At 36.3% G+C, this 14,295-nt stretch overlaps 1 protein-coding gene across 9 annotated transcripts in view; it reads right to left on the reverse strand.

The window, feature by feature from the left end:
- DST (dystonin) overlaps positions 1 to 14,295 on the reverse strand; it is a 445,378-nt gene that overhangs the window by 253,594 nt on the left and 177,489 nt on the right. For all 9 annotated transcript variants that reach the window (XM_027852998.1, XM_027852999.1, XM_027852997.1 and 6 more), the window contains one exon: positions 6,537 to 6,703. In XM_027852998.1, the coding sequence (XP_027708799.1) occupies positions 6,537 to 6,703 (167 nt within the window). The remainder of the gene's footprint in view (positions 1 to 6,536; positions 6,704 to 14,295) is intronic.

Genomic DNA, 14,295 nt, shown 5'->3' on the forward strand with positions numbered 1-14,295 from the left:
TTCATGTCCATGCCTGATCAGGCAGAACACGTTTGTACACTTGGTGCAGCCACGTGCCTCAATGTTCTGAAACTCGTGCTTTCCGCAGAGCATCTAGGGCAGCCCTTTATTTGGTGAGGTGGATAAGGCTAAACAAGTCAGGTGCTAGACTTGAATCTGGAAACTTCAGTCTAGTTTTATCTTTATCATAAGTGAATACATAAACAAACAAACATTGACAGGGTTTCCTGAATACATGCTTAAATAGGAAGGCTTCAGGGCAGAAAGCTTTCAAGTGGCCAGCCTGTCTCTGGCTTGGCTATTTACTCCCCTCAAGAATTTGGATTGCCATCAAGAATTTTTTCTTCTCTACATCTTGTCCAATTTTTTGGTGACTACACTGCATCTTTTTAATCCACTCAGATTCCTTAAGTTACTGTCTAGGTTAATTCTCTCACCTCCTTGCTTTTAAGCCACTCACCCTATTAAATGCTTGTGTGACAGGGACTTACTTTAAATCCATCAAAACCCAATCCTTGTGTTCTTTCTCCGGAAAGAAGACAAATTAAGGAAAAGAGGTGGCCTTGATTTAGATAAGATCTCTCTGCCAGGCCAAAGGCTGTATGCTTTCATCAGCATTTACCAGCTAGGAATTTTTATGAAGACTTTTCTTAACCCTTGGGCAAAAAAAATGTTGCATATTTAATTGGTACCTGTTTTATATAAACTATAAATCTTTTTCTCCCAACCTCCTATTAATCAACCAAAGTACTTTATCTTCACTTTCCAGTTTCTTCATAAACCTTTCTGTAATGATGATGTCAAAAAAAAAATAGTGCAATAGTTCATAAGAGGTCTTACTTGATTCTCCATGAGGTATTTATTTTCATGTCTTTACCTAATCTGTGTCCTCCTACCACACATTTTGAGTTGCAATTCTTTAACTGAATATAATATCTTGAGCTAAGAAATTAATTTTTGTCCCTTATTAAAGTTTTACAAGGGACAAATCCCTGACATTGCAACTATATAATATTACTCATTTGGTCTGCTTCCAAGCCCATATTCAGTATTCCTCAATTTCTGTGTTAAACTTTTTATGTTTCCTGGACACCACTACCCAATTTCTTGGCATACAGCTTCCTACCTTTTTTATTAGGGACCTTTTAATTTAAACTGGGTAATATGTTAACTGGAGCAGCTAGATGACACAGTGGATAGAATACTGGGCCTGGAATCAGGAGGACCTGAGTTCAAATATGACCTCAAACATTAGTTTATGACCTCAGGCAAGTCACTTAACCCTGTTTGCCTCAGTTTCCTCATCTGTAAAGTGAGCTGGAGAAAGAAATGGCAAATCACTGCAATATCTTTGTCAAGAAAGCTCCAATGGGGTCATGAAGAATTAGATATGACAAATTCACACACTCACACACAGACACACAAACATCTCTTAACTTCTCTTGTTGATTTTCTTAAGGACTACGTGAAATGATATACTGAAAGAAAACAACAAAAGTATTTTTCAGTTTTAGATACTGATTCCAGTGATAAATTGAAATGTTCCTTTGGTATTTAACTATCAGTCTTCCTAAGCATTGCTACAGATTTTATTAAGTGCTTTCATAATTTATTCAATCTTTTGCTGAATGGTATTAGATAAATTCTCTATGGAGAATTCATGGGAAGAATTTTCTTAGTATTCTAGAAAGAATCATATGAGAACTATGTACATCCTAGTAAAATCTTGGATCCATCAAAAGATTAAAGTAGAATCTTAACAAAAATATATTTTAATAATAATGTACAGCATAGGATCTAGGCACTTTGAGAAAAGTGCCTATTTTAATATAAAACAATACATAATGATACAAGACATTTCAAATTATTTCAAAGTCTCTAAGAGTGACTTTCACAGAAAATTATCATCATATCTGAACCAAAAGAAACAGGTAATTACAGGTGTCAGTATCACAAATTCACTTTTAAAAGTCAGATTTACTTCAGTTACTGGGGTTGAGCTCTAATCATTGGGAAAATATTTTCTTTTCTATTTGTAACAATGGGAACAAAAGAAAACATAAAAAATATCTACATGTTTGCATAATTGCAAATATAAACTGTTATCAGAACAAATATATTCCCATGGCATTTACTGGCCACAAGGCCCCAGACTAAAAACTTATAACTTCCAAGCAAAAAATCCCATTTACATATGACTTTACTATCAAAGAAAACATCTCAATCTGGATATACAAAGGACACATCATCAGAAGTCCACATCTGATGACTTTTCAGTCACTCATAACATTCTTACTGCCTTTTCCTTTTCTTAGAAAGCGCACATTGTCACTAAAAAAAGGCATGGATTAATTTTCCCATGTACATGTAACCCTCTCTTTATACATGTAATTATACATATATTAGGAGGCAACTAAGCAATGCAGTAGATAGAGAGCTGCATCTGGAGTCAGAAGACCTGGGTTCAAATATGACCTCAGACACTTACTAGTTATGTGGCTTTAGGCAAGTAATTTAACCTATGCCTCAGTTTTCTCAACTGTAAAAAGAAGATAATAATAGTACTACTTCCCAAGGTTGTTGTGAAGATCAAATGAAATAATATTTGCAAAGCGCTTAGCACAGTCCCTGGCACATGGTAGGCATTATACAAATGTTATTATTTTTAATAATAGTAGTAATAATTTTAGTAGGAAAAAGGGGGGAACTCTCTTTTTTTAATAACTATACCTCTATAAATCAGAGCGGGAATAGGGCTCAATATTTTACTATAAGAAAATCACTGAGAAAATCATTTACTGTGTATAGAAAGCTTTTGCTTACAAGGAAAAGTCAGCAATGTTCACTCTAGGAAAAGTAGCTCTGTAAGTCTCCCAAACATGTAAAACTTGACCCACTGTATTTTTACTGTGAACTCTAACAAAGAAAACCAAAACCAATATGGAACACAGAGAAAATTCAAAACTAAAGCTAAAAGATTATTTCAAGACCACATTCTGCTACCAGTCAATGACAAAGTCCCAAACAAACAGCATTCAGAAGGATCCAAATTCTTCCCTCCCACACACAGAAAAATTCCCTCAAAAACAATAGCAGGTGAAACATTAAACTTGAGAAAAGAATTTTGCCCAAAGTTGGGGGTGGGGAAGCCTAAACACACAAACCTAATACTCTTCCCCACTCCCCTTCTTTGCCCATATAACTATCAATTATGGTATTGCGGAGCAAAGTTATTCAAGACACATGCTATTATATCTTTACAATGACTGCGAAGAGACAATGCCCAGAGATTACTGTTCAGAAAAATTCTGAAGGAATGGTTTCCTCCTAAGCACTTTTCTTCTAGCTAAAACGAACTTCAAAGAAGTAAACCAGGCACACTCTAAATGTGTACTATGAAATAAATCCTTTTGTGTAACATAATCCAAATCAAAGGATAAAAAGCTTTTTATTTCCTAAGTAAAGAACACCCACCACAACACATCCTTCTGATGGTGTTACATTCGCCCAGAAGGGGCATAGTTGTGGCTGAGATGCCCTCTGGTTACTGAATATCATGAATCTCTGGATTGTTCAGACCAAGAAAAATCCAATTGTTATTGCCGTTACTTGATTTGGGGAAGGGTGAGGATGGAATGGGATAGATAGCAGAAGGTATCTGGATTTTTTTTTCTTTATTTAGTGGGTTATAGCCACCACTTATCTTTTTCTTCCTATGTATGATTAATAGTATGACTAACTAATGGATTGGACTCCATTTTAGGAATGTGTCTCATTATGAAAATAGTTTGAATATACATTCAAAAAAGGAGATGCAAAGGAGTTTTCAGTAGCTAATAAAGCTATATTGTATTTACTGTAAATCACCTAGGATGCACATTAACTTAGATAAAAACTTTCTATCCTTGGACCTCACATGTTACTTTGTTCTGTAGTTCTTTAAAACACTTATAATGAAGTTATAGCTCTCTGTGTCAATAATGTCATTCCCTACTAGATTCTAAGTTCCTTGAGGGGACATACAGTATTTTCTCTAAATTATGTACTTTTATCTCCCCTAGAACACTACTAGGCACACGATAGGCACTTAAATATACTGTATTAGATGAGAAAACGGCACTCTCCCTAAAAAAAGAACTATGTTAAACTAAGTAATTCACTGAACAACCTAGAGAGCTATGATTCAGAAACTACTGTAGTTCTAGTCTGTGGCCTTGGATAAATCACTAAAATTTTCTACTTCTCAGTATTGCATGAGTGTTTGAGTGTGTCTGTGTGTATGCAGGATACCATACTTTATCCTAACCAGTAGGGGAGAATGTTTGGTTTATATTCTATACGTGGTAAATCAATTCCTGATGATGAACTTAGATAATGAGGCATGACCCATGATTCAGCAAAGTGAGAGCAAGGATTGGTTGGAGTCAGCAGCTGAGCCAGAGAAAAGCACCCCCTTAAATGATCCCAAGGTGCAGTTGGCCTTTTCACTCCTTACAATGAGCCTGGGGAGATCCGAGGTATAGAAAAGGAAACTCGGTCTGGTAGAAGTGTCTTGGGAGCAACAAGAAGACACAAGGCAAAGGGAAAACATAAAGTCATATATCTAGGGCCAGAAGAGACCTTAGAAGCCATCTGACCAGCTCCCTAATTTTAACATGTTTGTAAACTGAAGCCCAAGGAAGTACAGTGACTTGCTCAAGGTTACATGGGTATTAGAGTCAGAGGTGGGATTAGACAAGGTCTTCTTTTCAAAGATGGTACTTTTGCAGTGTACCACACTTCTTCCATTAGCCTGGAAACCTAAATATCCTTGTTATTTTTGTTTCAATGGGTGGGGGGAGGGATGGTCATAAGTTCCCCCAAAATAGCTTTTACACAATTCTTTTCAATACTTCTCATTTGGCCCCATGGTCCTAAGCCACATACATTGCAGAGAGAAGGGGAGCCTAAATACCAGTCTAAGGACAGTAAGTGGAGGGAGCACCTTTTTTAAAAATAGGCAAACCAGATGCTACAATATGGCTGGGGATTTTCTTAATCTACACCAACCCAGATAGAGTGGACTACTTAAAATCAAGCTTGGGAATTAAGAAGCCATTGTCAACTACAATAAGATAAAGTCTAGCTGCCACTTCAGACCAGGGAGCTTGAAGCCTGGGGAGGGCTCATTGAAAACCAGATAAGGAGGCAGGTACATAAACATTACAATGCTAGTTTTATAGCCTGGTAGTTTAGGATAAAGAAGGTGACTATTTCCAATAGCCAAGAAACTGAAGAGTAGGACTCATTGGGGTGAAGGAGGGTTCAGTGTAGAAACCAATAGCCGGTTTACCAGTCTCCAAATTCTTATATCTGCAATATGTTTACAGGAAACTGATTCTAGAAAGAATGAAATACCGACGATTTGCCAACACAAATCTATTATGTACAAACCTAAATATGGTCTAACCCTGAAATTTTTATGTTACAAGTTTGTCTCTATGAAATTTTAGAAAAGGAAATTATGATAAAATGCAGACATTTATTTGCTAGCGAACAACAGCAGCAAAAAAAAAAAAAAAATTAAGTCAAAAACCCACAGAAAACCTAGAGGCTATTTAAGAATACTTTACTGGAAGCCCAGGATCAAAATGACAGGCAATCCAAAAAAAAATTAAAACAGTGTAATTAATAGGCACATTAAGAAGCTAGATGCATTGCACAATTTTTTCCTGAACAAAAATAGACAAGCTGAGTGAAGCATTTAGAGAGTATATTGGATGTACATTGGTGAAATCTTAAAACCAAAATCCTTTAATGCTCTTAATTAATATCAAAATTTCCATTGTGCTTTTTAGTGAAAATCATAAAATCAGAGTCCTGAGGCTGGTATCAGGGGTTAAAAACTGCTTTTCATCTCACTAAGTCAATTGTAATGATCTTTTTAATATAACTCTTCTTAGAAAAACTGAATCCAGGATATTCCTCTATGAACAGTAACACTGGAAAACACAGTGGACGTGTGTCAAAGACAACAATTTCACAATCATAAAACAATGTAAGGTAGGTGGTACAGGTAGAAAAGTATTGAGTTAGGAATCAGACAATTTGAGTTAAAGTCCTAGGCAATTTTCTTATCATTTCTAGGCCTCAGTTTCTTCAAATGTGAAATGAAGGAGTTCCTTGGCAGGGACCCTGTAACCTCAAGGTTGCATGTGGCCTTCTAGGTCCTTCAGTATAGCCTTTTGACTGAGTCCAGGTTTTGTAGAACAAATCCTTTTATTAAGGGAATTTGTTCTATGAAGTTTGGATTCATTCAAAGGGCTGCACTTGAGGACCTAGAGGGCCACATGTGGCCTCGAGGCCGCAGGTTCCCCACCCCGTTAGACTCTGAACTCTAAGGTAACTTCCAAATCTACATCTATAACCTTGGGACTTTTCCACATGTACTCAGGACTGTATCACTGTCTTGATTCACTTTTCTAACAAATGGAAATTTAGGTCAGACAAAGGTCTTCTAGTCATGTAGCTGGAAAAAAACCACAATTATTTCATACCTGTATTTATGAATGATGGCATTAAATAATTTTCCATCTCTCCAGCAGGTAGTGAAATTTTCACAACGAATTCCAGCATAACCTTCCGTTGTCTGCTGTGTCCATAATAACAACCTTTCTTTAGCAGACATATCCTCTGACTCTCCAGTAACATGGATATCAGATATCTAAAACATAATGAGGGAAAACGTCGCATTATCATTTGCGTGTACGAGGATAAAAAGTGCTAAGTTACGTATTCCTTTTACTTGACAGATTTCCTAACACAAAATTTATCATTGAGCTAATGAGACAAAATTGGACCTTCAATGCTTTTAAACCTTCATTAATGAGTAGTAAAAAAATTTTTTAAAAAAAGCAATAAATTCCTTGTATAGAACTTCTGTGGGACCAAATACTACAAATGTGAGAGGAGATTTTAGTCCAACAGGGACTAAAAAAAGAATGTAATTATATTACAAACAAAATAAGCTTGAACTATCTTTAGGCTTTTCATGGGGAAATAGAAAATACAGAAAGACCTTTCTTAGAATGGTAAACTAATACTGTTGGCAGCTGATTTTACTGTTACATTATACTTCCATTCATTTAATTGTTAAAACTTCTCCATGGTAATATAACACACAGGTACTTCACATTATGATTTGCTTGTCCCAAACAATACTCCTTTGACAAAGGCCATTTCTGATTTACTGATAAAGATACTAGGTGACTGAGTAACTTGACTAAGGTCACCCAAGTCTGTAATGAAGCTGTGATTAGCACTCATGAAATGATTGTTCACCAAGCCCTTGCTTCATCCTGGACCATGCATAGTACTGTATCCCAAAGCCTGGGCTGAAAGCCAGAATTTAGAGGGCCAATCCTGGAAAGGAAATGCAGGAACCAGTTGTGGTGCTCATGCCTAGTAGGTACATAAAATCTAGAGGTCAAGAAAGTGTGGAAAATAGAAAGGCAAGTAATCAGTAAGGACCCAGAGGGCAGGAGATATGAAGAAACAAGGGAGGGAAGGTCAAAGCTAGGTACTCAGTCTGGAAACAGAAGACACAAAAAGCCCCTGTTCAATTTATCAGACAGGAGAAGACCCTGACATTGCCCTATAGAGGATGACATTTATTCTTGGAACCTGGTTTATACTGGATTTATATTGAATCCTTATTCTGGATCCACTGATGTGGCCAGCTAAGGCTCCTAGGCAGCTGCACTGAAGGAAATGATGAAATCTAACAGATCCTAATGACCATGGAATACTTTAATGGACTTCACACACCATTACCCTTCTATTTACACTTGGCATAAACCATATCAAGACATTCTCTATTAGAGGTCTGAATGTTTCCCAAAATGGCAGTATGATTAAAATTGTGTTTCTAGGAATCTACACAACTCTGTGTCATGGATTTGGATTAATATATTATGTATAGATGATACAAATACATATATTTGTGTGTGTATATATATCTATATGTAAATGGTATAGCAGTATATAAAAGCCATATATAAATTATTACTATGTTTAGACAATGTAATATGTAAATATTTTTCTCTTTTTTAACTAGTTTTTCTGACTCTAAAATTCTATCCACTGTATCAAAGTTGCCTCTTGACAACTATAATAGCTTTCATTTACATCATCACTCCCCACCCATCCACCTCCCATTCCTCTGCCAGTCTATCAACCCTGCTCTATTTTCTTTCCTTTGCAGTCCTGGCCCTATAGTTAAATAGTTCAACTATATACTCTGCCCTCTACCCTTGAATCCTTTGCCCCACCGATCTGCTACTCATGTTGTGCCAAATCCCAATTCTAGATTCCCCTGCAATTTACCTTCCTTGCACTGATTCACATTCTGCTCAATACTAATTAGAGGAAGTCAAAACAATTCATTACCATATCTCAACTGTGTTCTCCTGCTATACAGCAATCTATTTATTCTTCCCTATCACATTCCCCAAATGGCTGTTCCAAACCATCTCTTCTTTCTTCAGGCTTGCTATGCCACCTCTTCTCCTTTTCTCCCTCTCCCTACACAAAGAACCACGTAAGGCCATCTGTCATAAACTTCTCCTTTTTTCCCCTACTCTTTACCTCAAAGCTACTCTATATGATCCTCTAGTAGTTCTTTTGCTCCAGTCTCTGATAAAAACTGACTTTTTTTTGTCACGGCCAAGACCTTGGCCAAGCTCATTGTTTGTGCTCTTGGATTCATCTCCTCTGGTCTATCCTAGAGGCTTGCCTCTTAGATTATCCCCATTCACTTCTTTCATGCTGCCTACAAATACATTTAGTTTACCTTAACCTCTAAATAAATTTCACTTGCCCCTCAAGCCATCACTCTCCCCTTTCACAGGCAAAAAACTCATAGAAAAAGTCAGCTACACTTATTATTTACACCTGTTCAACTTCTACTCCCTTAACTCTTGCAAGCTGATTTCCAACCTTCTCCTAACCCAACTGATACTGCTTGTTTCAAGGTTACTAACAATTTCAACTGCTAAAAATTCAATTACTTTTTTTCAGCCTTTATCTTTCTTTACATCTCAGAAGCTTTTAACACTGTTGACCATTCCCTCCACCTAACTATTCTCTCCTTCCTTATTTTTCATGACACTGTTCTCCTCTTTTTATTTGTGTGGCCACTCCTTCTCAGTCTCCTTTGCTGGATCAACACCTATATTCTTATCCCTAACTCTGAGCATCTCCCCAGGCTCTACCCTCAGTTATTTTATGTGTGTGTGTGTGTGTGTGTGTGTGTGTATATTGTATGTATATACCATTCCTCATGGGGAATTGATCAGTGCCCACAGGTTCAATTAATATTTCTAATGCAGACGGTTCATGGTTCACTCTCCTTGGCTTCAGCCCACATCACCAACTGCTTATTTGACACCTCCATTTGGAAATCCCATAGTATCTCAAACACCATATATTCAAAATGGAATTCATTACCATTCTCACAAAATGCATCCTTCCTCCATTAAAATGATGATTATGTGATGCCTGAAAAGGTAAATGGAAGGACAAAATTCTCCCTAGGAGTCTAGTCATAGGCATGCCCAGAAAAAAAAAAACACATAAGGGTTGCTTCCACTATGTAGAAGAGATGAATAGTTATAGAACGTTTATATAAAGGGTAGAATCCAGAATAAAATGAAACAACAAAAAAGAAAGGTTCTAAAATAACACTCAAAAAAATCTTTTATAAAAACCATCAAAGTCTTTCATAAACCTGTTTAGGAATGGCATTTCAGAAATTTTGACAAGGGCAAAAAGAAAAACCGCAAAATCTTTGGAAAACTGCAAAATAAAAAACACTGACTCTGAGCTCTTTACAATTTAGGAATTTTTTGAATGATATTTCACATATATATAGGAAAAAAAAAGGAAGTCCCTTATGGAGTAGCCTGCCATACTATAGTGCTGGATGGCTTTCTATTGCCCATATAGTCATTCATATAAATAATTAAGTCTCAATAAGCCAAATAACTGGTTTTCAGCAAATATCTATCTACCACCTCAAAGTTTGAGTTCATTTGATGGCAGTATAAATTATAAATGCTGTATTTCAGAGGCTGTGAAAAGTCTAGAATGTTACCAAAAGTTACAATAAACTAATAAATCATAATCCTTTATTATAAATTATCAATAGGCAAGGTGACCATAAATGTAGACCCCCAACCGTGACTTGAAGGCTGTTTTTAAAGTCCCATATAGACTTTAGGAATTTTGCAAAGGTTTACAAAGGCAGATCACTTATGCAACTAATGATAATTCACTTTTACAGAGTATTTTAAGGTTTATAAAATATCATAAAAACCCCATGATGAAATTAATGCAAGTACCATTGATCTCATTTTATGGGAAAGAATCTTAGGTATCAGAGGAGGTTAAGTGACTTCCCCAGCATCACGCAGTTGGCAAATGTCACACAGGTGGGATTCAAGTCCAACAATTTTCACTGTAACATGTGTGTTAATAGTTCATTGTAACTCCTTCTCTAGCACTGATTTTGCATAAGTTTAACGATTTAAGGGTATAATTTTCTAGCTTTCTATCTGTTTGTCAAGAAATTCAAAAAGTACAATCAAAACCACTTTCCTGATCTGTTTTTAATGTACTTTTCAGTCACAGAACCTCCTTGTCCTTTTTCTTATTCACCTGTTTTGAGTAGTAAATTCTGATGAAATCCAAATAAATCAATATCATTAACTATTTATTATGCTCTCACAAATATGTAGTTACTGTATCGATCAAAGCAAATTAGCAGGAAGATGTGTTAATCTCTAATTCACTACATATTGCATAGATGTCATTTTAGTATCCCACGTTTTTATTGAATATGAATCATAACCTGTTAAAACAGGAAGGAATCTTCGAAGCTATCTATTCCAACTCTCCTTATTTTACAGATAAGGAAATTAAAGTCCAGAGAGAAGTGACTTCCCTATGGTCACACAGTTAGTAAGTTAAATGGCAGAGCTGGTACTCAAACCTAGATCTGACTCTCAATCCAGAGCCTTCTCCACTAAGATGATTTATTGAGAAAATACATTTCCTTCTCAGAAAATCATCTAAATTGTCATTAGCATTTCTATACATTACCAACAAAGCCCAGCAGCAAGAGATAGAAAGAGAAATTCCACTTAAAATAACTGAAGACAAAAAAAAATCATCTAAATTAGAGTTATTGTGGATACCAAAGATCCCTCTTAGCTAAAGATAATCATCAAAGAGATTTGATTCACCTGTACATTGATGCTGTTGGGGGTGGAGGGAGAATTTGGTCAAGTTCATGCATTTTCCCCCAGAAGCCTCATATATAAAGTTTACATGCTTAGAACAGGACTGTTCACTGCTCTATAAAAGTACTATGAAATATTTTAAAGTATAGATTACTTGAACATGTAATGTATTTAAGTAAATCGTTTGCAGCCATGTGGAAAAGAAAGCCCCTAAATGCAAATATCAAATTCATTACTTCTGTGAGAAATATAATTTATGATCAGAAGTCTGGCCTTTCAGGGAGGAAGCTATCAAACTGAGATTTTTTTTGAATTACACATAATGTAAGTGGCTAACCATAAATTTCAATGGTAACTAGATTTTTTAACATAACTATATTGTACCCTGTATATGAGCCAAGAAAGTAGTCAAATACTTATGTCATGTTTACTATTCACAATTGTGTACTTTACAAATGAAAAGATAATATTTTCACATCTTTCACCTATTCATTCCATTTCACCCAGGTGAGTAATAGAAATAAAATGGTTGCACACTTAAACACCTCTTTTCTTAAAAGAAAAAAAATAATAGTATCTCTCACTTTACCCCTACTGCATCTTGCCAACATACACTGTACCACCCCCACCCCATGCTTTTCTTGTATATTTGATAACCTGGGACAGTGTGGCCAAGGAAGAAAATAATGACTGAATAAATCCTCCATTGCTAGAATGGGGCTTTGAGTGGAAAAGGTTCATCAAAGTTAGGGTAACTGGTTCCAATACCACGGAAGAAAGGAAGGAGGGAGGGAGAGAGAGAGGGAAGAAGAAAGGAAGAGGAGGAAGAGAAAAATCAAGTAGTTCTGGAAGCACAAAAACCCACAATCAATGACTCTTGGTTAAGCAACGGGGCTTAAAAAGAGCCAAATCCTGGTTGGTTCTAATATTTCTGCTAGGTTTGGGCAAGCAGCATCAGACAATTTAAGCCACAGTTCCAAAAATAGCTGAAAGCCACTAAAAACACCTAAGTACAAGAAGCAGGTCTTCTTTCTTAACTCCTGGAACCAGAGATCTCATTCCAATCTTTTCAGTGCATGAGGCTAATGACCTTGACCGTACTGAGTTAGTTCTGTAACTGTCTACTTGCCTGGCCAAGCATATTTTCACTTGCTGTTTTTATACCCATGTAATTAGCAGTCAAGTGCTTATTTCCATGGCTGTATTAACCATCCTAACAATTCTAAAACTTCTGAATATGGAAATGATCACAAACACAAGTTTGGTGTAAGAAGACTTTTGCTTTGTTTTGTTTTTAAATCTATTCTGAAAGGATAACCATCAGGCTTCTCTCAGCTTTGGGTATTTCAGCACAGGCACTGGTTTTCAATGTTTCTGTTTTCCTTCATGACAGAATAACCAGGCTGTAGGAAGAAGGTTCCCAGCCATGGGATTCATGCCCATAGATTCTTTGTTAAGAACCTGGTGTCATATGGGGAAATTAAACTCCATCTGAATCTTTTTTGTTACCTTCCCTATAACTTCCAACAAGCACTTTTTATACATTTTTAAAACCAACAAATGACTTTTGAGAATGAAGACCAGCCTCCATATATTACAATTTATAATAAATGATTCTGATTCACAATAACGTTGACCCATTTCCTGAAACTCAATTGCCACAGCCTCTCCTAGTCAGCTGGAGCTGTAAAAGTAAATGTCCTCTGAACAAAAGTCAATGTTACCAGACAACTGGGCAACTGTAATGCCCTATTTTTACAGCTGTTGTCATGGCTATGGCATCTACTGAGAGTACACAAAACCAGAAAAATCACTTACACCTCCTAGTACTTTATCCATTTTCAAAATACACACATGATATATAATATATATTTCTATGATAGATAAGAATAAGGATAGTAACACACTTTTGGAAAATACTGAAGAAAAATAATTCGAGTTACTTTGTCAAATTAATATGTTTTCTCCAGTTTCTCTCAGATAATTTAGTCTATTACACATAATACTGGAAAGAGAGAACTAACATGATTTACTTTGGGGAAAAAGAAAAGTAAAGGGGAATTTAAGAATCATCGAATTTTAGAATAGAAGGGACCTTAGAGATTATCTAAGTCCCTCAGAGGAATTGGAGGCCCAAAGTAGTGAAGAAATTTGCCCATGATGGGAGAAACAGCTCATCAGTAGCCAAGCTGGGCCTAAAACATGGTCTCTTGATTCTCAGTCCACATTCAGCTAATGTGCCACCTCCTATGGAACCTTTTCCTGATATTCTCAGAAGCTAATGCCTTTAGATCTATCTTATATTCATTGATTGATATTTTTATTGTTTCCCTCATTAGACAGATAAGATCCTTTTTTTTTTTCTTTTTATCCCCAGCACATAGCACAGTGCCTGGCACAAAGCAGACATTTAATACATACCTGCTGAGTGACTGATTAATCCTGATAATTTTTTTTCAATTCTACCATCATCCCTGCACCTGGCTATATTATCTTCCCTTACTATCTCAACCCCCTGGGGAATCAATTCAACTCTTACTACCCTTTAAACTTGAGCTCCTTGACTCCGCCAAGCCCCATCTTTGGGTAAAATCTACCATCCACTCTATTGACTCCTATTCATATGATGCTGAATGGAGTTGAAGAAAATTATAAAAAAAAAAAACTATGCTGACTATATCCACTTCAAATTTATGCTACATAATCTCAGCTGGGCCCTCACAGCAGCAAGGCAATCCTTTTACATTTCTCTAATCAATTGATTATCATATTCACTGGCATATAGCTCCTCATATGTCCCCAGGAACTCCTCCCTCTGCTCCTCCAATCCTGTCAGCTGAAAATCTTGTCTCATACTAAAATGAAAATAATAGAGACCAGTCACCATGAGTTTCTTCTTCTTCCCTCCTCCACATCTCACATCACATAGATGTCTTCCCTATAATCTCTTCCTTCACCCCTATCTCAAATAAAGAGGTAGACCTTCTCCTTGCCAAAGGGAAACTTCTCTACATGT

The sequence above is a fragment of the Vombatus ursinus genome, unplaced genomic scaffold (assembly GCF_900497805.2).
Source record: "Vombatus ursinus unplaced genomic scaffold, bare-nosed wombat genome assembly UNPS02009835.1, whole genome shotgun sequence".
NCBI lineage: Eukaryota > Metazoa > Chordata > Mammalia > Diprotodontia > Vombatidae > Vombatus > Vombatus ursinus.